General features: G+C 42.3%; 1 protein-coding gene across 1 annotated transcript in view; it reads right to left on the bottom strand.

The window, feature by feature from the left end:
- Positions 1–311: 311 nt before the first annotated feature.
- The window catches only part of col28a2a (collagen, type XXVIII, alpha 2a), a 32,213-nt gene continuing 8,713 nt past the window's right edge, over positions 312–23,811 (bottom strand). Inside the window, exons 12-36 of the mRNA XM_083642128.1 lie at positions 21,932–22,000; positions 21,779–21,847; positions 21,516–21,584; positions 17,685–17,753; positions 16,114–16,182; positions 15,842–15,910; positions 6,367–6,435; positions 6,149–6,220; positions 5,948–6,016; positions 5,779–5,850; positions 5,530–5,598; positions 5,301–5,369; positions 5,156–5,224; positions 4,979–5,047; positions 4,822–4,890; positions 4,557–4,625; positions 3,683–3,751; positions 3,529–3,609; positions 3,297–3,332; positions 3,135–3,171; positions 2,370–2,927; positions 1,529–1,809; positions 850–1,042; positions 569–760; positions 312–477 (exon numbers count right to left, since the gene is read on the bottom strand). Of these exons, the coding sequence (XP_083498254.1) occupies positions 470–477; positions 569–760; positions 850–1,042; positions 1,529–1,809; positions 2,370–2,927; positions 3,135–3,171; positions 3,297–3,332; positions 3,529–3,609; positions 3,683–3,751; positions 4,557–4,625; positions 4,822–4,890; positions 4,979–5,047; positions 5,156–5,224; positions 5,301–5,369; positions 5,530–5,598; positions 5,779–5,850; positions 5,948–6,016; positions 6,149–6,220; positions 6,367–6,435; positions 15,842–15,910; positions 16,114–16,182; positions 17,685–17,753; positions 21,516–21,584; positions 21,779–21,847; positions 21,932–22,000 (2,565 nt within the window). The 3' untranslated portion in view covers positions 312–469. The remainder of the gene's footprint in view (positions 478–568; positions 761–849; positions 1,043–1,528; positions 1,810–2,369; positions 2,928–3,134; positions 3,172–3,296; positions 3,333–3,528; positions 3,610–3,682; positions 3,752–4,556; positions 4,626–4,821; positions 4,891–4,978; positions 5,048–5,155; positions 5,225–5,300; positions 5,370–5,529; positions 5,599–5,778; positions 5,851–5,947; positions 6,017–6,148; positions 6,221–6,366; positions 6,436–15,841; positions 15,911–16,113; positions 16,183–17,684; positions 17,754–21,515; positions 21,585–21,778; positions 21,848–21,931; positions 22,001–23,811) is intronic.

Genomic DNA, 23,811 nt, shown 5'->3' with positions numbered 1-23,811 from the left:
GGGGGTACTACTGGCATGAGTGATGGGGTACTACTGGCATGAGTGAGGGGGTGCTACTGGCATGAGTGAGGGTGTGCTACTGGCATGAGTGAGGGGGTGCTACTGGCATGAGTGATGGGGTACTACTGGCATGAGTGAGGGGGTACTACTGGCATGAGTGAGGGGGTACTACTGGCATGAGTGATGGGGGTACTACTGGCATGAGTGAGGCGGTACTACTGGCATGAGTGATGGGGGTACTACTGGCATGAGTGAGGGGCTACTACTGGCATGAGTGAGGGGGTACTACTGGCATGAGTGAGGGGGTACTACTCGCATGGCAAAACAGTTCAAGGGGTACACACAAGACAAAAAAAGTTTGGGAAGCACTGGATTATAACAAAACAGCAGATTGTATAGTGTAAGTCCACTTCATTTTGGCTGGTTCCACAGAGTTCATCAGATGACAGCCAAATATTTTCCTCTCATTCTATCCAGCTGGGGACAACAAAGAATGATATTATTCAGAAAAAGAAGAAAACTTACAAAGGCACGGGCATTTTTGCTGTGAAGGATCTATGAGATTTACCAGTTCTGGATACAACACAAGTCCTCTTGCATTCGTCTTCTGTCACATAACGGTTGTCATTGCCACCACAGCCTCCAAACCAGAACTGTGCACAGGAGTTGGCCTGCATGTCGTAGTACCAGCGGATGGTGTATTCTCTGCAGGTGCCCGGGTCCAAGCCCTGGTTACAGCGGGGATCGACACGAGCGGGCTCTGACAAACAAATGGTGTGTGTGAGATGCGTTGATTTCCAAAGCATGTACATTTACACCCGGAGGAACTGCAGGTGGCGCTGTGCTCACCTTCAGGCAGGACAGGAGTCACCACAGGCTGCAACTGATTGGAGGTGAAGGATGTTGATGAGCCTCCCTCACTGGAGTTGGCGCTTTCTCTCACAGGCGATGAAGATGCCGTCTTGTTGACTACAGGCACAATGTTGCCTCCCCGCACACGAGGCCTGAAGTCTAAATCTTCACCTTCATCATCCTCTTCCACCTAGTTCAAGACAATGGCAGAAGAATGTATCAGTGGGTTTTTTTCAATTTTGTTTTTAGTGTTTTCTCCCCAATTGTCCTTGGCCAATTCCCCCTGCTGCCATGGTCATTGCTCCACCCCCTCTGCCGATCTGGGGAGAGTTGTAGACTAGCACATGCTTCCCCCGATACGTGGAGTCGCCAGCCGCTTCTTTTCACCTGACAGCGAGGAGTTTCACCGGCAGGACATAGCACGTGGGAGGATCACGCTATTCCCCCAGTTCCCCTCCTCCCTCGAACAGGCGCCCCGACCGACCAGAGGCAGCACTAGTGCAGCGACAGGACACATATACCCCACCGGCTTCCCACCCGCAGACACGGCCAATTGTGTCTGAGCTGACCAAGCCGGAAGTAAGAATGTATCAGTGTTGAGACGAATACTGAACAGTCAAATAAATAAGATAAGACAGTGTAGATTATGATAGATTAACAGTAGCTTGACAAAGACCTGAACTGGCAGGGGATCGGCACTGATGGGAAGGGTAAAAGTGTCTCCACGTCCTCGGATGTGGCTGTTGGTGCGTTCTCGGTAGGTCACAAATCCATTGTTATCATATTCAGTGTGCCCATAACCATTATTCCCAAGACCATTATGTCCATTGGTTTTATCTCCGTATCCATTGTTAGCCTGCCCATTGTTTCCATGTCCGTAGCCATTTGTGATGCGATTGTAGATAAGGGCGCCATTTTCATCTTCACAGAACTGGTTAACGAGCTGCGACTCCAGAGCTAAAAAGAGAAGGAAGAAAGAAAAAATTTAAATTTCAAGCACTTCATAATGTCTCAATGAAAAAGGCCTACAATACACATTCGATTGTTGTACAGCATCCTTGCTTTTTTCCACGAGCGCACAGCTGAAAGTGTAACATTAACAACATCTGACTGTGAGGCCATTTACACCTGGCGTTAACATGCGTTTTCTGCCATCAGATTGCAATCAGATTGTATTTTATCACTTCAGCCTGATTCCATTTACACCTGGCGTTAACATGCATTTTCTGCAATCTGATTGCAATCAGATGGCAGAAATGGTTGTCCTCTCAATCCGCATAAAGTTGCTGTATCCAGATTGAGAGGACACATTGCATTTACACTTGTGTTCAATGTGTACACAATGCATCCCTGACCACCTCCGGAGGTGGTTTGGCCGATCAGATTGCAATCCTTCTTCAATGCGTTTTGGGGGCGTTTACACCTGTACTTTCAAGTGATAAAACACAATCTGATTGCAATCTGATCACAGAAGACGCATGTTAACGCCAGGTGTAAATGGCCTCTGTGATTATCACCTGGTAAAGTGTTGAAGTCATCAATGAGGTACATATGTTCGCTGTCAGGGTCTGAGGCGATGAGGTTGAGCTCTCGCAGGAACTCGGCCTGTGTAGGATCCGAGGAATTGACGATCCCCAGTGCGTACATCTCTATGTTGGCGGCATGAGCTTCCCGCACCGCTATGTCGAGTTTGACCGGCTCTCGTTTGTCGGTCTGACCGTCGGTGATGACGATGGCTACTTTCCTGACTCCATTCCGGGCGCTGAAGAAAGCCTCCTGAGTTGCCTTTCTGATGGCGGTGCCGGTGTAGGTGCCCTCACCCATGTAAGGCATTCTCCTGATGGCCTGCTTAACGTCCTGTTGGCTCATGTAACGAGCCAAGTTGAACTCCAAGTGGACCTCCAGACTGTAGAGGACCAGTCCAATTCTGGTGGCGTTGCGTCCGACTGTGGTCCGGTCCACCAACCTCGTGACAAAGTCCTTGATGATTTCAAAGTTCTCAGGACCGACACTCTCTGAGCTGTCAATGACGAACACAAGCTCCATTGGCCTTTCCTTGCATTTGATACCACATCCTGAAAACAGAGAAACACATTGTTTTAACACCGGCCTGAACCTTCATGCTCACTTCGGTTTGGTTTCCTTTAGTTAATGTGTAGTAATTTGTATTGTAGAGACTTGGAAACTGCATCATCATGCCAGATGTGTGACTTCAAGGTACTCGTCAAGATGCTGGCTACTTATTTTAGCGATACACAAACTTCACTTGGTTTCTTTCTTACCACAGATTTCTTTGATCAGCTTAATGATGTCTTCTCTCTGAAAAGGATGAGACAAGACATGTTACACCAATATACACACACACACACACACACACACACAAAGGGGCAACAACCTCTAGCAATGGTTGAATGGTGAGACACCAGTGGACCTGATGAACTTACTGTGAGGCCTGCTTCTCCTTTCACTCCTGCTCTCCCCTGGGATTTTGAGAAAACGTTAAAACAATATCACCGTTTCTGTCTTTTGTTATTCAAATGAGCATTTTGAGGTTCTTCAGACTAACACAAACAAACAAAAGTACACATACCTAATTGTATAGATATAGATATAACACTTGACTACGGTGTGTAGTGTGCAAATATCTTAAGACATCTCAAGAAAATGATGACTTACTGCATCACCCGGAATTCCAGGATCTCCCATGTCTCCGTGTATTCCTTTGATCCCCCTCTCGCCTTGTAAGCCACGGTCACCCTGTAGAGAGACGAGAGCAAGTCTGCATCCAAACACAAGTTCATCAGGTTTCACTAAACGTGTTCTCCCTTACCTTAGCTCCAGGAAACCCCTCTCCTGAAGGGCCTCTAGGCCCTGTCACACCCTGAGACCCTGGCTCACCCTGAAATTAGATCACACAGTTCAGCACTATCTTTATCTTTATTGTTTATTGAAGCAGGGACAGTACACAATAAATATATTGCACCAGAGATAGCTAAAAGCTAATTTGCATCTGTAGTCCCTGGGCACACAGAGTCCTGTGCGCACACAGTACATATCAAATACAGCAAAACTAAACCTATGATAGATGTAAAAATCAGTGTTGATAAATCATTGTACTTTTTATTTTATTTTGTCCTGCTGCTAGTGTCAGTCCTATATCGCAGTGGTTCCCAGCCTTTTTTGTCTTATGTACCCCTTGAGCTGTTTTTCCATGACAATAGTACCCCTCACTCATGCGTGTTGATGATTACATACAAGTAAATCTATACAAAATATATGTTTCACTGAACTGCCGGTGTTTGTGCTTTTTAGTTGTTTTGTTTGCCATTATCAGTAGCAGAACAGTGTAGCAGTTGACACTTGCCAGCAGAACTAGTTGCGGCACACACATCACATTTTAACAATGGGCATTCCAAGTACCCCCTGCAAGCTGCTCAAGTACCCCTAGGGGTACACGTACCCCCTGGTTGGGAATCACTGCTATATCGTATAGATGCCTGGTAATGTGTCAGTATCAATTAACCATGTCAAATTGGTTATGTTTGTCTCACTTGCTGAGTGAAAGTGATTATGATTATGAAGAGCTTGTTTGATCAATATTGCTTCTTTATACGCAAAGTAAAGTGCTTGAAAAACTACTGGATTTGACTGAGAATTCAATATGTTACACATGAATTAAAATTAACCACAGGGGTGATATTTACCTTTGGCCCTTGAATACCTTCCCCTGCAGGTCCAGTTGCACCAGGTGGTCCTGATCTTCCAATGTTACCCTTAAAACAAATGATTAACAGTGACCTCGTTATAGAGTACTGTTCTATGAGAAGAATCCTGTAAATGCTCAGGTATATCAGTGCATATTATCAGAGCTAATCTTACAGGTTGTCAGAGGCTGATGACGCTTATTGTAGTTAATTAGCTTGAAACAATCATAATATGTCATGCTGTGTGGTACATGGCCTTTCTTACTGGTGGTCCATGTAAACCCTCTCCAGGTGGGCCGGGCAAACCTGGCAATCCTCTGAAGCCAACGTCTCCCTGGAACAGACATATCAGTATCAAAAGTACTGTAGACATGTCCATATACACACACACATGCAAAAACACACGGTATGTACACACAAACCTTGGGACCGGGGATTCCTATCCCTTCAAGGCCCTGCTCACCCGGTAAGCCTGGTAAGCCTGGAGGCCCCTAGAAAAATACAAACATAATAAGATGTTAGCTTGCACGTGATTTCACTGTTGTTGGAAAAAGTGGTCAAATATTAAGATTGATACGGTCTTGGTTGATGGTACAAACCACAGGGCCAGGGAAGCCATCGCCTTTTGGACCACCTGCACCTGGTGAACCTGGATGCCCACGATCACCCTGGGAAAACAACACCCAGTAATGAAAACCAACCACATAAATGCCACATTCTTCATTCACAAATCCTAGTGCCTACCTTTGGACCAGCTAGCCCGTAGCCTGTCTCCCCAACGGGCCCGGAGGGGCCAGGAGGGCCCGCGTCACCCTGGAAAATAAGGAGACCAAGACAAACGAAGTCACAGTGATGCTTAATATCAAGTGGGTGATGCAATGCAATGGACTCTTATCTGGCTCTCTGCTAGTTATTGTCTACCTGCCGAGACCTGTGTTTAGAGACAAGGTGATAATAGATTTGTATTTGTTACCTTGGAACCTGCTATGCTTCGTCCGGGAGGCCCTGGCATGCCCAGCCGGCCCGGTATCCCAGGCTCTCCCTGGAAGACAAGCGTTGGCGTGAGACTTAAAACCCAACAGCACACTTATTTGAACAGCGCAGTCAACAACCTGCAGAGAAGTTGAGCTACTGATGTAAGCCTGGCAAGTATTTTGTCTGAATTAAAAGTTTGGATTACTGACATAAATCTGGGGCAATATTTTTTATTTTGTATTCTCACCTTTGATCCTGAGGGCCCTGAGATCCCAGGAGGCCCATGGAGCCCGCGGATCCCCCTCTGACCCTGGTCGCCCTGGCAGGAATTAAGAGTACAACTCATTTAATTGACATTGGCCCTGTTGTGATATAAATAGTGATCTGCACAATATTGATACACATGTAAAGTGCACCTTCTCTCCTTGAGTGCCAATCCCTGGTGCTCCCTCCTGACCTCTTAGTCCAGTTAAACCAGCCTCACCCTGACGGAGGAAAGGTAGATGAGACAGAGAATCAAAAAGAATCCTAGAAATAGCATATTCTTTCCTCCAATTGTAAGCCGACAGACACGGGAATCTGGTGCTCAGATACCGTTGGGAAGTTGAGTTTACTACCTTCTGTCCTGGAGCCCCATCTTCTCCTGGAAGACCAGGCAGGCCGCCCAAACCAGCTGCTCCAGGGTCACCCTGTAACAGTAGAATATAGTTATTTGTTTGTGTACATTCGGTACATTGGTGGTCCATCATTGTTTAAATATATACGTGTCGTGCTCCCATATAGACTACCGTAATATTACATTGATTTATTTAGATCAGTACATGTCTAATCTTACCTTTGGACCAGGCTCACCAAAGCCTCTTTCTCCTGTACCTCCCTGTTCTCCTGGTAAACCTTGATCTCCCTGGAAATAGAAACAACATGATGGCATACTGATTTGATTGATTTTGATACAACATGATGACATACTGTCTATCATTATAAGAAAATGTAATTATAATTTTGAGTACCGTAAATTCCGGACTATAAGCCGCACCGGTGTATAAGCCGCACCTTCAAAGTTGACTATTTTTTTCTTATATAAGCCGCACCGGACTATAAGCCGCGGGTGTTTGAGTGGTATTTTTTTTTTTTTGTGTTTTAATGTTTAATTACCATATGTAAGGGTTCATGCACAGAGGGGATTGTAGAGGAAGCTCCCATTTATTAACATTTCAACAAAACAACATAACACAACACCACCTGTGTTGTTTTTTACAGTGCACACAGTGTCATACAGTGTCATACAGTGTGGTGAAAAGAGGGCAAGAGAGGAAATTAAAACTTATTATATTTATATAGGATTTATAGTTAGAAAGAGTGCTAAAAAAAAAAGATTTTTTTTTTTTTTTTTGAAAAAATCCATAGATAAGCCGCACCGTTATATAAGCCGCAGGGGCCAAAAAAGCCCAAAAAACGGGAAAAAAGGTGCGGCTTATAGTCCGGAATTTACGGTATACGTCATTCTTCTTCACAGAGAAAGACTGCCAGAGAGACCGCTGGTGACATCAACATTTTGTTAACCAAAACTCTTGATTCTGGGGTTAGGGTTAGGGAGGCGAGATCAATACAGCACTCTCAGGGACTCGGTATCTTGCTCAAAGGCACTTTAGCAGGCTTGCACCCAGAAAACAGGCTTGCACCCAGAAAACAGGCCAACAGGCTTGCACCCAGAAAACAGGCTTGCACCCAGATCCTCGAGCTGAAAGGCAGCCTCTGTATACTCACTATGCCAGTAGTTTTCAATTGTGGTCCTCAGGACTCACTCAGAGCCCTACTGCTTTTCATTCTAGCCATCTAAACAGGGACTAGTTGTCTGGGTCCTACGGTTGAAAACCACTGCACTATGCCATCAGAATATTGTATAAACCACTGCACTATGCCATCAGAATATTGTATAAGCCACTGCACTATGCCATCAGAATATTGTATAAACCACTGCACTATGCCATCAGAATATTGTATAAACCACTGCATTATGCCATCAGAATATTTTATAAACCACTGCATTATGCCATCAGAATATTGTATAAACCACTGCATTATGCCATCAGAATATTGTATAAACCACTGCATTATGCCATCAGAATATTGTATAAACCACTGCATTATCCAACAGTTGCTGCTGGTTGTAAACAAACAACAATCACAACTTTGGACATGTTTTAGTTTTTGCTAAGAGGCCAAGATTGGTGGCTGTTTGCACTAAGCAGGGTCAAGTGTCATCATGCCAATAGAAACCCTTTAAGACCTTGTAAGTCATCTCATGCTACGATGAATATTGCACAGAAGAGTCATCACCTCTTTGTTGAACTTGTTTTTCAATCTCCAGTAATGTATACGGTATATAATAATAATGTAATATATTTAATGATATACGGTATATAATAATAATGTAATATATTTAATGATATACGGTATATAATAATAATGTAATATATTTAATGTATACGGTATATAATAATAATGTAATATATTTAATGAAAACAAGACTAACGTTAAGCACATACATTTGTTATGTCAACCCGGTGACTAACATGCCAAAGTGTATAGTACACCAACCCCATCTCGCTTTGTCACGACCCTTGGCATCTTCTGGACGTTTTTCAATGCTTTCAACACCACATTTTAAGAGACTATTATATCTCAGATGTGTGTGTGTATGTGTGTGTGTGTGTGTGTGTGTGTGTGTGTGTGTGTGTGTGTGTGTGTGTGTGACTACAGCGGTCACATCCTTAAGGCCATGTGAGCACAGGGGTGAAGGTTTGTACATTTACATCATAGTATATTCCAGTTTATTTTGACTTTGTTTGATTTGTTAGTCGTTGTACTCAGTTCTACACTTTTTGTTCTAGGGTTCAATAGTAATCAGGCTTGATGGTGGCCATACCAATCGTGTTCCTCGGAGTCGGCACCAATGGGAACTAGTCCCGCAGTAGCCAGCCGTAGATGTGTTACATCTACAGGACGTCTGGACTTCAAATCACCTATAAAGTAAACTGATTATGTAAAAGTTAAAGCGAGAATCTCTGAGATTTCAGTTTTGTTCTCTTTGGCGACACCTATAGCGATGTGCGGTGAGATCCAAGCAGCGTTGCATCATTGGGGTCACCACAGACACCAAGTTCATAAATGTTGCAATACTGAAAATGCAACGGCTTCCATCAATGGGCCATAGCCTCAATCACCATTGTGTTAACTTAGTCGGCGATAGACAGTGACGTAACAGACATTTATTTACATGAAAATCTTTGAGATCATCACTTTAAATAGTAAAAAAAAAAATTAAGTTGTTGGTCATAATCAATGACAAAGTTTTTTTTTCATCATTCGCTTTCTCAGCAAACACACACACACACACACTTACACACCAGAGGCGTCGTCAGCCCTGGGCTTCCGGGTCTAGAGCCCCGGATGTTTCTTTCCTAGCCCCGGAGGTTATGAACAGCCTCTCAAGTCAGTGCTTGCAGCGAAACCCCCCTCTTTCCCCGGTCGAGTTGGTTTTTCCCATGATGACGCATCATGGAAGAAACCAACTCAGTCAGAGTGTACGAACCCCCCCAGTGACTCCTGTGAAGGTATTTTATTAAGGTACACGCTTCCTGTAAACCTAAATTCTGATGGTGCCGTTTTTGTATCATATGGTACTTTTATTTTGAAACTTAGAGCGGACGTAGTGATGTTATATCTACGCTACTTGACGTAAGGTGTGCTCACCGGCCGGAAGTGAATTGACATGAAAAAGTTAATCAGACGGTCGCAAAACACATGTCGCTCTTCAACCTACGGTTCTTTATCTAATCAAAAGCGCCTAGCTGGAATTGGGAACAAGGTATTGTTTGTTGTAATGGTTTAATGAAGCAGTGATGTGTGGTTTTGTTTAATGTAACTGTGAAGTGAAGGCATTGTTATTGTGACAGTCATGCTAACGTTAGCTTCTATAGACATTGGAGTGGATGGCTGTGGCTTCATGCTGATGCTAGCGTTGTAGCTTGTATGGTCAATAATATTCTGTGTGAAGATATTTTCTGAGATAAATGGGCCTTGAGCATCAAGGCCCATTTATCTCAGAAAACAAGCAGAAACATTATGTAATGACACACTATGACAATAGTAACTGATAATTTGGTCCTGCATAGCCTACTGATATTTTCTGTTTGTTTTTTTCTCATCTCAGCCTGAGGGGAGTGGAGCAGAGCAAAACAGAGGACACCAGACCACAGCAGAGGAGAGGAGAGGAGAGCAGAGTTGAGGAGACCAGACCAGAGGATGAGGAGGGGAGGTGGTGAGAACTTCTGGTAAGTGAAAGAGGCTAATGCTGACATTTATCAATTCATGAATTTGCTAAGTGGACTCCCGCCAGAACCCTATCAAGGACCTCTGGTGGTCCCTGGACCTCACTTTGAGACCCACTAATCTTGTTCTTCTGTATTCATCTCAAATGACTCACAACATGGGTATTTACGGATTGGAAAAACCTAAATTTTTTAAATGGGGGGGAGGGGAGCCCCCACCCTCCTTGCCCCCCCTCCCCGTCGGGGTACCTGGCTAAAGCCCCCAGTGTCTTCAGGACCTAGAAACGCCCCTGTTACACACGCACGTGCGAGCGCGCACACACACACACAGAGTGACTTAATTAATACCTATGAGACTCGGTTTGCTTTGACAACAGACATCTCATTAGCAGGTGTAATGGCTGTAGTGTGTCTCCCAAAAAACCTCACACTTTCCTGGATGACCTACAAGGCAACTTTAGATGCAATTCATGTACTCAATGTAACTTCACAACAAGAAGTACCCACTTCAACCACCCACAGAACGGTAAAGCTATCAAAATTAAAGGCAAAATCACATGTTCCACTACCAGTGTGATTTACCTGCTTAAGTGCCCCTGTGGATTGGGCTATGTGGGAAAGACTAACAGAGCTTTGAAGGCCCGCATAGCAGAACACCGTAGCACTATACGCACAGGTGATATAAAGAGTCCTGTTGCGAGCCATTTTAATGAACTAAACCATCCTGTGGCTTCTCTCCGCTATACAGGTGTTGAACATGTTCTCCCACAAAGAAGAAAAGGAGACACAGAAAGATGTCTTCTTCAACGAGAACTTTACTGGATATACTACCGACAGACAAGGGCCCCCCGTGGTCTTAATGAAGACTTTTCCATCAAACCCTTCCTGTAAATTCATTGGTGAATGCTATGGGCTTAGAAAACCACATTTTCACCTCTGAGAAAGTTTTCCATTTTGACGCCTCGCCTTCTTTGTCTAATATATATTTTTTGATAAAATCGACGAGTTAATATCTTCTTCCACTATCATGTATTGTTTGTTGCTTATTCTATGTTGTTTCATTCCTATGGGGGGGTAGAGTGTTAATATATCTCATGAGATCATAGTAGCCTACCCCCAAGTAATTTTAAAATTTATGGGCCACATGAATAAAATTGAATAGGCCCTTTTTGTATATTTTCGAACTTGTTTATATGTATTGCTACTTCTCACTTAACTATATATTCTTAGCAATGTCAGATTTTTTCTGGGTTAAACATGTCTTTTGACACGTCCAGCACACTGATCACCAAACATGATCATGGCCACACCCACAGGTGGGACCCAGATCCTTCATGAGGAACACCTGAACCTCTCTTGATTATTGCTGCCTGACCTGACGAAGAGCCTGCAACGGCTCGAAACGTTGTCTTTTAAAATGCAAAATTAAACAAAACATTGGGAGCAAATCAGTGTCGCGAGTCTCTTTTAATCTTGATGAATTAACCACTTTGGACTCAGCACCTACAAGAAGAGATGTGCGTGTGTTTTCTCTAATTTTTCTGTAGTGTGTCTCCGCCGTACTGGCATCATGTGTTGAAGTGAAAGGGCTACGTCATGGGCCTGTACTACAAAGCAAGATTAGTGGTTTAGCGAGGTAACTTCAGGTTTAACCCTGGTTTAGCCGTACTACAAAGCAAGCTAACTTCTTACCGACATATATTTCCATAGCAACTTATGCTTCACACTTAACCTGGTCCGCAGCAGGTTAAGTTGCAAGGACAAGATTAGACCTTAAATACACCGCCCACAAACCAATCGAATCAGCAGTTTGGAAAAATGGCCAACCCCTTTCTGGACAAGGAAGGAGCACGAATTGTAATGTTGAATTAACCAAGGACTAAAGCCTTGCACTTGTTGCAGGCTACATTTTAATTAAGCCCTACTTACCACTTTGGAATATGTTTTTATATATTCATTTTTGTGCTCTCAAGTAGCCTAGATACGTTGTTTGACCCCGCTGATCGATTGCAGCTGAATAGTGAGTGGAGAAATATCACTAAACCGGCATAAAAAGGTTACATAAACGTCTCCAAAGCGCACGGTGCCGTGTGCGCAACGGAGCTGAGACTGACGTTGGGTTGGAATTGAAATGGTCATACAGCCTACTACATCTAAGCAATTTAATATGGGATCACCTGCACACAGGCGATCCCATATTAAGATGATTCATATCTAGGCTACTCCTGCATTTTGCAGCTGCAACTGTGTTGCTTTTGGCCTGTATGATGTGATTGAACTTCATATTTCCAGCATCATTATATGAAATATGGAGATATGCGACTCTGCTGACATTACAATAGCCATGTGACCACAAAATAGGCTAGTTTTTATCAATGAAAACTATGCCCGCATCGTCTCAATTCAGTTCAGCAGTTTTCTCTTTTATAGGCTATTAGGATATCATTATTTTATATATGAATTATTCGATCAGTGCAACCACACATAATGAGTGATAGAGATCATTATTCATTGAGCATGCGTTTCTAAATCTATGGTCTAAATAGGCTTACAGATTGTGGAAATTTATAGACTGAGATTACACATTTATATTTTTACACTCGCAAAAAGCTGCTGTAGGAGACAGAAATCGCTGATCAAAGTAAATCAAATGACTGATGTGAATACAAGCGTCAGCTTTAGACAGTCTTTCAGCAGACTATCCAACGCGGATTTTCATTCTGACAGGCTACATTAAATATCCGCTAAAACTCTGATCACTGCGCTTTCATTGAACGAGGAAATGGGTGTGCCTGCCGTGTCAACTCAGCTGTTCATAATGTGATTGGCCACAAAATAGGCTATTTTTTATAAATGAAATCTATGCCCGCACGTACCGTGTCGATTCAGTTCAGAAGCATTTTTTAATTGTATTATCATTCTTTTTTTTATTGATTAGCCTATAGGAATTATTCAATCAGTGCGACTAAACACATCATGAGATCATTATTATTCATTGAGCCTAAATGGTCTATACATATACGGATTTTGGACTGAGATAGATTACACATTGCTTCCACAAAAGACTGTAGATAGAGAGCTGTAGATAGCCTACGAAACCGCTCTTCAAAGAAATTACTGGTGTGGATAAAAGTGGTCACTTTAGACAGTCATTCGGGAACAGTAATAATATCCAACGCAGATTTGTATTTGCGGTTTCTTTCAATGAGGAAATAGGCGTGTCTGGCGCTGTCAGAGTTGGAGCAGGCCATATTGCATTGTGATTGGCAGTTGTTAAAAACCACGCCTCTTTTGCGGGCACGAGCTCCAGTGCACGGGCATTTTCATGTGCACGAGCTGTGAGCTTGATTAGAAAAACCTGGTTCGAGTTAACGAGTGCCAATCGACGTTCGTAGTACAAGTTAACTACAATCGAGCTGATCTGGTTTAGACAAACCAGATCAAGGGACAGATCCTGGATCTTCTTATACAACATTCGTAGTACAGGCCCCTGGGCTAAGTGAGAAGTGTCAACACTGCTGTGAGTACAGTCGTTGAGAGAGTACTCAAAACACCACGAGATGAACCAAGACCATAGTCCCCTCTGCCAACTAGTCCTGAGACTCAGTCCCCTAACCTCAACCAACCCTACAGAGCCTCAGGACACCCCACAGACAATCTGGCCCAACCAAATTATAACAAGACAAAAAGACAAATACATCGCCCATTGGAAAAACACCACAAAAACTAAAAGTAAAATGGAGTGCTATTTGGCCCTAAACAGACAGTACACGGTGGCAGAATATCTGACCACCGTGACTGATGACAAATTAAGAAAGACATTGACTAAGTACAGAGTCAGTGGACACAGCCTAGAGACCGGTCGCCACAGACAGACCTGGCTACCCAGGGAGGACAGGCTATGTTCACGGTGCACACAGAACATAGTAGAGACAGAGACACACTTCCTACTACACTGTGACAAATATGCAGAAATTAGAGCATCATTCTTCCCCAAAATTATACACAAATACCAAGAATTCGAAACACAATCAGAAAGAGACAAGCTTAAATACCTATTAGGAGAAAAACCAAACTGCTGCATATTGGCAGCTAAATATCTGGCCTCCTGCCACAACCTCAGAGACATCCAGTGAAACACACCAGCTCATTTTATTTTTATTTTATTTTATTTTTTATTTCATTTCATTTTTACTCTTATTCTTATTTTATTTATTTTACTTATTTTATTTTTATTTTATTTTATTTTATATTTGACAATTACTGTTTGTTTACCTGTTGAACAACTGTAAAAAATGTAAATCAGAATGCCCCATTTTTTGGGAAGTTTATATGTACATATATCTTTGACTGTAAATTTTGACTGTTTGTACATTATACATCCTCGACTGTACATTCATTTATTATTATAATTTCCTTATTGTTGTACTGTTAATATGTGTATTTGCTTTGGCAATATAAGCACTGTCTTTTCATGCCAATAAAGCTATTTGAAAATTGAAATTGAAAATTGAATGGTGCTATAAGTAGGGTCGTTCAGAGTGATTGGTCGAGAATGCAGGGGGTAAAGTAAACACTGGAGAGAAAAGCAGCAGAGAATAGTAGGAGAACATGTATTTGTAAGCTGAATAAGCAGCATTAATATTCAAGTTTATCATGAATAAAATCAAGGGGAAATAATCAGTAGAGCTCAGTGATCTTAGTTAAGTGAGATTTCTACGTGGCTATAATGGTAGGCTATAATGAGTCACGCATTCAGAAATAATATCCTCTAGGGCCACGCCACTTCCAGGAACCCCCGTCCTGTGTAAGTAGGGTTCCCAGAGTAAAACCTGGCCATTTCCACCACTCCTTATGGATGAGCATCATCTGCTGCATGCCATCGAGAACCGTTAACCGTATAAACCAACTGCAGTGGTTTATAGAATATTCTGATGGCATAATGCAGTGGTTTATACAATATTCTGATGGCATAATGCAGTGGTTTATAGAATATTCTGATGGCACAATGCAGTGGTTTATACAATATTCGGATGGCACAATGCAGTGGTTTATACAATATTCTGATGGCATAATGCAGTGGTTTATAGAATATTCTGATGGCATAATGCAGTGGTTTATAGAATATTCTGATGGCATAATGCAGTGGTTTATAGAATATTCTGATGGCATAGTGCAGTGGTTTATAGAATATTCTGATGGCATAATGCAGTGGTTTATAGAATATTCTGATGGCATAGTGCAGTGGTTTATACAATATTCTGATGGCATAATGCAGTGGTTTATACAATATTCTGATGGCATAATGCAGTGGTTTATAGAATATTCTGATGGCATAATGCAGTGGTTTATACAATATTCTGATGGCATAATGCAGTGGTTTATAGAATATTCTGATGGCATAATGCAGTGGTTTATAGAATATTCGGATGGCATAATGCAGTGGTTTATAGAATATTCCGGTCGGTTTCTTTATTATAAATTCTTTGGCATTTTAAATAGAATTTTCGCAACGTTTACACTCATGAAATGAGCCGCACCTCGGGTCAATTTGGGGACGAGTGTGCTCAGAAACGCTCCCGGGTCCCACGTGTGAAAGCACCCTTAATCACTGAGGCACAGCCCACCCTGCCACAATAGATAGATAGATATAGACAGACAGGCAGACAGACAGACAGACAGACAGACAGACAGACAGACAGACAGATAGATAGATAGATAGATAGATAGATAGATAGATAGATAGATAGATAGATAGATAGATGGATGGATGGATGGATGGATGGATGGATGGATGGATGGATAGATAGATAGATAGATAGATAGATAGATAGATAGATAGATAGATAGATAGATAGATAGATAGATGGATGGATGGATGGATGGATGGGTAAGTAGGTAGGTGGGTACGGTAGATTGAATGATTAATTGTCATGGGGAAATCAACAGTTACATTTCATAGGCGTTTTTACAAACCTTGGGTCCAGGTAAGCCCTCTCCGTGAGGTCCTCTGATTCCTGGTGGACCTCTTGGTCCCTCTACTCCCTGAGCAATGATACCGATTAGACAGGTATCAGTGGAGAATTTTGTGCATGGGTATGTGTATATGTGCATTGGTATGTTATGTGTATCTGTATGGGTATGAGTATGTACATGTATATGTGTATGCTTGTGCATGTCTACGTTTGTATGTGTCAGTGTGTGACAGAAAGACATGCTAAACATTTGTATAAAGATATTGTGCTGACCTTCTCCCCCTGTATGCCTGCTCCCGTTAGTCCACTTGGTCCTGAAACACCTGGGGACCCAAGTTCACCCTGGAGGTAAAACACCATGGTCAGGTCATCGATGATACTGGGCCCAGAATTGACCCTTGAGGCACTCCACTCTTCAATGGTGCTGAAGAATAGTGAGTTTACCTAAGTGAGTGACTTACCCCCTACAGGCTTTAGGGCTTGTGCAATAGCTTCATGGTGTTCTTATCACTAGTTGATATGTATAATTTGTGTTGATATGTGCTGCTTTGTTAAAATATGTGTTTGTTTCTACTATGGAGGCAGTTACAGTATGTGTGCAACATTGACTCCAAGAAAAAATAAATTTCCCCACAGGGACAATAAAGTATATTGTATTGTATTGCATTGCATTGTATTGTATTGTATACAGAGTCGCTCGTAACATCTGCATGAAATAACCCACCTGAGAGCTTTGTTTCTAATGCCAAAAATAGGGATGCACCGATCCACATTTTTTCACTTCCGATCCGATTCCGATACCTGAATTTGGATATCTGCCGATACCGATATTATGCCGATACCAATATTTTTCTTGAATATACAGTATAGGCAAAGATTTAGCCAATTAAAGATTTTTTTAAAAATATACCTTGCAAAAAGCAGACAAAATTAAGAAAGTATACAAGGCAAAGAAGGATACTATTATACATGGGCAAATTACGGCCCGCGCTGGAATTGCAAAAAAAAAAAAAACGATTCCGATCCGTGAATTACTGCCAATATCGGCACCCGATGCCGATATTGGATCGGATCGGCCCCATCCCTAGCCAAAACAATCTCTATGATGATCTATTGAAATATTATTGACAAAGGTGTCAGATGCAGCACTAAGAGCTCAAACAAAACTCTGTCCAGAATCAGCTGCTAAAAGAGGGTTAGTGGTCATTTTCAACAGAGCGGTCTCTGGGTTCTAACGGGTGCAGAGACCACATTGGGGTTGTTCAAATACAGTAACTCAGTTATGTTCATGCTTTGCATTTTGTTTTGACATCATTACCTCTCTTCAGGTTGATTAAAGCCAGAAATTACGGCCAGGTCTCACAATGACCTAATCTTACTAGATATTCCAACGTGTAAATACAGAGCCTGGCAAAAATGGTTTTCCATACTATGTGCCTTCGAAATGGAACAAGGAAAATCAAATGAAATGACTTACAAAATTCTTTTGAAATGAGAAAAGTTCAAATTCGTAATCTGCGATTTTCCTAACTGTAACTGCAATGATGTGTACAGTATAACGTCACCTGTACACAGTACATCACCCATGGCTATATTATTTAGCATGTAAAGTAGCACCATGTCCCACCTTTAACTTGAAACTTTCCCACAGTCACCAGAGTTTTTACTACTCGCCCATCTGCTCTATTGCCTTCCTCAATCTAATGTTCCAACTTGGAGCCGTCTATATAATTGTAGCCCAAAGGACATTCAGGCTTCTTTGTGGATTTCATTAGCCTCTTTGTTGTGTAGACATGGGCTGTCTGTGTGAATGGCATTCATTAGCTGATGTATTTATAGCCTACCTTTTCTCCTTTGATTCCTGCCCCCGGCTGTCCCCTCGACCCCCTCGGTCCAGCGAGCCCCCGATCCCCCTGTGGAACAAAGAAAGGTCGTGACCCCTCTCTGCCTATCACAGCACTGCCACTTTGCTGCTGGGTCACAGCCAAATCCACATTGCTTTCAGTTTGGAGGGTACGGAGGAAGAGCAAGTTGGTTCCTGCTACTGTCATGTGATTGATATGAAATGATCCTATGCAGTAGGAATGGAATTGTAGTTTTTTCCCCCTTCTCCTCTGAACCTCTTCAGACGACCCCCTCGCAGTGGGCCCTATACCCTATACCAGCCATTCCCAAACTATGGGCCGGGGCCCACTGGTGGGCCATGAAGGTATTGGAAGTGGGCCACAAAATCATTTGCAAAACATTATGATCTTCGTGGGGGGGAGGGGGTTGGGTGGAGATGTAATTATTATGTATAAAAATGCATTTCTCCATTGTTGAATAATACAATTATTTAATTTGTAATCAGTTATTTGTTAATTAGCCTATTGCAGACAGAACCTCACTTTTAGATTTAGATTTCTGTGTGGTGCTGATGGACAGCTCCTTTTATGGTTCAAATAGAAAGTGCTGTGAGAACGCATCATTTGGCATCTGTACGCGAACACTTTTGAGACTTTCAAGTGGCCCTTGACTCAGAAGAGGTTGGGAACCGCTGCCCTATATATACCCTTGACCAGTACCAAATACATTTCAGAGTGAGGGGGGTGTTGAGTGAGAGCATGTGTACAGCCAAAGCAACATCCAAATGTAATGAAATGCAGACATACAGACCGGACCATATTAATTTTGTGTGTGTGTGTGTGTGTGTGTGTGTGTGTGTGTGTGTGTGTGTGTGTGTGTGTGTGTGTGTGTGTGTGTGTGTGTGTGCGCGTGTGCGCACACGCGCGCATCAAGCCTCGTTAGCTCAAAAAGTGTGTGCGTGTGCGTGTGTGTGTGTGTGTGTGTGTGTGTGTGTGTCCGACCTGCTTTAGGACTAGTCTGAACCCCTTTTAGTGAAACAGGAACTCCTCATAAGAGTGACTGAGTCTGGCACAGGTCAAACAGGTGTGTCGTTGCTTGGGGACATTTTCAGTCTTAATTTTCCAGGAGCTTCCTTTGACAAATAAGTGTGTTTAGATTTCTTTACAGAGGATCCCCAGCAACCACATAAACATGTCTTCCACTATCGAGTTTACGCCCAAGTTCTGCCTTGACATGCAGAACGGAACAGTGACAGAGTACGTCACTTAGTTAGTACGTTAGTTTACTACGTTACGTTTACGTTCGTTTACTCAGGTAAAATACACTAACCTGTAACCTCACTTTACTGTGGTTAGGTTTCCTCCTCTGCAGCTATAATAATGATCATTATTGGACTAAGAAACGTGTATCTTAGTGCTGTCATAAATAATCATCACAGGCATGTTCTATACCAGGGGTGCCCAATACGTCGATCGCGATCGACCGGTCGATCGCGAAGGTAGTGTGGTCGATCGCATGGCATTGAGGGGAGAAAAAAAAAAAAGATATATATATATTTTTTTTTTCAACTGTTTTTCCACTGTTTTTCCACTGTTTCCACTGTTTTTCCACTGTTTCACTGTTTTCCACTGTATACTCAGTGTATATATATATAAATAAATATGTTTGGTAGATCACTTTGACTTGGTCATTTTAAAAGTAGCTCCCAAGCTGAAAAAGTGTGGGCACCCCTGTTCTATACTGTACTACTGCTCCCAGTTCTGTCTGGTTAAGTCCTTGGTTGAATCCCAGCACTCTCCATTTGAATGGGATATTTGTACAATCTCTGCACAGATATTCCACAGTACATGTCCCATAGTGTAACATGTTTCAGCACGGGGGGGAAACGTTGTTTTTACAGGCTTAATGCACAAAGTAGTAACCCTGGAGTGAACACTTGAGGTGTGCGTCTATGCGTTGAAACAGAGTGGGCTCCGGGTTTGACAGATGTCGCCCATGTGTTTGACGAAGGGCTCAGTTACCAGTACATAAAATGAGACCAATGTCCCTCTCTAAATGTCCCTCTCTAAATGTCCCTCTCTAAATGTCCCTCTCTAAAACGCTGTGAGCGCACGGCACTAAAACATGCTTTCATGTTGCTGTATTTTCAGGCCTTAAAGCTATGTCTGTTAGCAACTATGATGATCAATAGAAGAGACTTGGCACATTTGTTTTTCAGACATGTTTGTATGGTAGGTGCAGACATCCGTTGTGACATAAAATGAGCGTTCTTGGCAGTTTTTCCTGTGGCCTTTATAATGTTAATGCACTAATTGACTAATATCGTAATAATGATCTATGACTATGAAGAAGTATATTGTGATATAGATTTTGGACATATCGTCCAGCCCTGGGTTAAAATATACATTTTTGAGAATTAAATAACAAAGGTTACTTTTTAACTGTGTGTTACATCATTTGTAATAACATTAGCTAAAAATGTATTCACCTTATTCTTTGCCCATACAAGGACGCTTCTGCATGATGTCATTTTGTAATCGTCTTTCTGTTTTAGACACGGAAGTAGATGACGCCTACCGTAGTAATTTCTTAGACTTGCCAAAAAGCTGTTTTTAAGCAAAAAAAACATTGTTATTATAAAGTTTTAATATTTTTTCAGATGAGAACATTCCAAACATGTGACCAGTTTATCAGAATAACGCCTATTTGGAAATATTTAACGAGCAGCGAGGACTGGGAACGCTGGCTGTGCTGACACCGGTCGGACTAGCTATCTGTCAAACCCTACTGTAGGCTTACTGGCAGTGAGAAAACACTGTCGACGTGCTTTTGTAACTAACGTTACATGCAGACCGGGTACAGCCATCGGCTCCTCGCAGCAGTAACGCTATGAACTTGTAACTGAAGTTGGCCGCAGTGTGTAGCTTCTGAATGTTGTCTTCATTCATATGACGTTTTGTTTTGAAATTGGCCGCCAACTAGCGCTGAACCGGAAGAACAAATACAATTGCGTGTAACGCGGAAGAGAGAAAAAGTGGGCGTGGTGAATAAGGTGAATATATCTCATTCATAAGTGAAGGATAGTTAACATCACACGGCAAATCCATCTCGCCACGCTCCAATCTACTGGTTTGAATCTGAACCTCCAGTGGTTCACACCAATCAGCATCGTATGAGGCAGCTACGGGCGGGCTTTAGGTGTGACGCCAGCGAGAGTGAGCCTGTGATAGATGTGATAGACAGATGGTTCATCCAATCACCTGCCAGGTATTTTTTGAGAGTGCCTGCCCTTTGAAATGGTTTCCCGAGCGACTTGTTCCCAGATGGATATGTGAAAACAAACCATGTGGCAGCGTCAGGTTAAAGTATAGTATTGGTAGCACATTATTTGTACCTCAAATGACCTCATCGTGATCTAACCCTACATGCATTCGGTTGGCATGCATACAGTAATAATAATTAATAATTAATGTATTTTATATTGTGCTTTTCAATGACCCAAAGACGCTGACAATATGAGTACACAGAAAACAAGATAACAACGAGCAACAGATACAAATAACAATAAACACATCAATCAGGGCTATATGGAAACAGAGAGGAGGGAGGGGGTGAGTGGGAGGGACAGGGGCCAGACAGAAGAGAGGGAAGGGGAAAGGGGGTGGTGGGAGGTTGGAGGAGGTGGTTAAGGGTATATGGGAGGTTGTAAGCTTGGGAGAACAGGTTGGTTTTGAGTCGGGATTTGAAAGTGGAGAGTGAGGGCGAGTCCTGGCCTAGATCATGTTTCTATATTTTTGGTTTGTTCTCTCACGACAGACTCATAATCATACCTTTGTTCCGGGGAACCCCTCGCCTTGGGGTCCTTTTTCCCCTTGAACACCTTGTGGCCCCTGAGGCCCCTGTAAATAAAGCCAGAGAGAATGTCACCTAAACATTGCTCAGATCAAAGTACCTTTAGGTTTAGTCAACACAGACCACACTTCCCACTGATTCCCCCTTTAACTGTCACAGAGATCATACGAGGTTCTCACACAGATATAGAAAATTATGTCAGGCAACGTTTTGCTAAGACTCTTGTTTCTTGTTGACGTACAGAAATGCCAGGTTCACCCATTCCAGGAGGACCAGGAGGACCCAGTCGGCCCTGGTATCCCATGTCACCCTGCAGATCAACATAAAGTTGGTTTAGGAAGAGAGAGGATAGAATATACATACAGGTAGCTATAGCAAGGATAACACTATTTACCTTTGGTCCAGCAAGTCCAATACCAGTTTCCCCCTGAATTCCAGGAGGGCCAGTTTGGCCTCGTTCACCCTACGATCACAAACATAAAGATCATGAATATCATGCAGCATTGGAGCTGAAAGTGACAACATGGCTGGCAAAAAGACATGAGTCCTCCTGAGCCAGGGGGAGAACATACTGTGGAGATGGGGGAGAACTGCTATTCCAGTGGGTCTCAGGACAGACTGTTTTTATTTCACATTCAGTTGAAATTATGCTTAAACATCACTGAAATATGATCTACCTCATTCAAACATCAGCAAGTCAAATACATGTCATCATTCTTTTCCCCTTGTTCCTTTCTCTACTCTCATTGTATTTGCCTGCTTCATTCATATGTAACTCTGCTTTGATCTCATTGCGATTTTCATGTATTGTGTTCAAAACACGGCGTAATAATATACCATACTGAAAAGTACGACACGAGTCAAGAATAAAGTTGACACATGCACGCACGCACAAGATGCTCTTTTGAAGCTGAAATAGTATATCAGGACTATAATATGTTAATCGTGCTGTAAATCCGTTAGCATTTGAACTATAAACGGGGAAGTAGGTGAGATAATTTGATCCCTTCCTGCAAGTCAGGACAAATGTGGACATTGTTATTGGCACCAGTGATGTCTCAAAACACAAGACAAAATGACAGTCTGGAAACTTCACTGGAGGCTACTTAGTACATCAAAGTTTGTAGTAATTGGAGGATTTACTCTGGATTTAGATGACTTTCATCTAAGAGTAACAGCCACGATAGAAAAGTGGAGCCTGTCGGAAAGAGATCCAATCTAACCACTTAACATGTTTGAACAGAACAGCTCCCATCATTACGCTATTTTATTCCATTGCACTCCACACAAACTAAGTTCAACTTGAATCGTTGACTAAATAGTTTGTGTTCCTCGTTTCAGTCATGCTCACTTGACCGTAAAGACACACTTAAAATCGTTCAGTGTAATTGTGCTTGTAATTAGCTCGGCTATTGGAGCAACTGTATCATTGACACGCAGTTAGATCATATCTTTTAGGGGTGGGAGAAAAAATCGATTCACCTAAGTATTGCGATTTTTAATGTCACAATTTTTTGAATCGATCTTTTATTCCAGAATCGATAATCGCAAAAGCAAAAAAAAAAAAAAAAAAATTTTTTTTTTTTTTTTTTTTTTTGGTGCCCGCAGTCAGGCCACTCACTGAACAGCAGGCCAGGCGCTGCCTACTGGTTTACTAGTGGTTTTATTACTTTATTAGTTAGTCTGAAGTAATAATTACACTTCAGGGTTAAAGTGGGTGCATCTCATTGTAAAATTGGACTTGGCCCAAATTGGGCTTCAAACGGCCCAAATTGGGCTTCAAACGACCCAAATTGAGCTTCAAACGGCCCAAATTGGGCTTCAAACTACCCACATTGAGCTTCAAACGCCCCAAATTGGGCTTCAAACGGCCCAAATTTCACGCGCGTCGGCCCATATCGGCCTGGCCTGCTTGGTATCTAATGCCCGGCCTGAATTATGATCCCAGTCCGCCCCTGTTTTTAACTATATCGCCCAGCCCTACTCATGATATAATATACAGTCTCTAATGTATGATTCAACTTTTCCCATGTTCTAATCTAGTGGAAAAAAGCAAACAAACTGAAAAAAGAAAAGAAAAAAAGAAACAAAAATCGCAATAAATCGTAATATCGAATCGCAATAATCGTAGAATCGCAATACTTAAGAATCGCAATATATATCGAATCGGCACCCAAGTATCGTGATAGTATCGAATCGGGAGATAAGTGAATCGGCACAGCCCTAATATCTTTGTCATATAACCACAGGTGATCCCACATACTACACACATTT

Source organism: Poromitra crassiceps (assembly GCF_964638095.1).
Source record: "Poromitra crassiceps genome assembly, chromosome: 8".
NCBI classification, from domain to species: domain Eukaryota; kingdom Metazoa; phylum Chordata; class Actinopteri; order Beryciformes; family Melamphaidae; genus Poromitra; species Poromitra crassiceps.
Note: the sequence above shows the minus strand (reverse complement) of the source record. Positions and strands in the feature narration are given on the sequence as shown.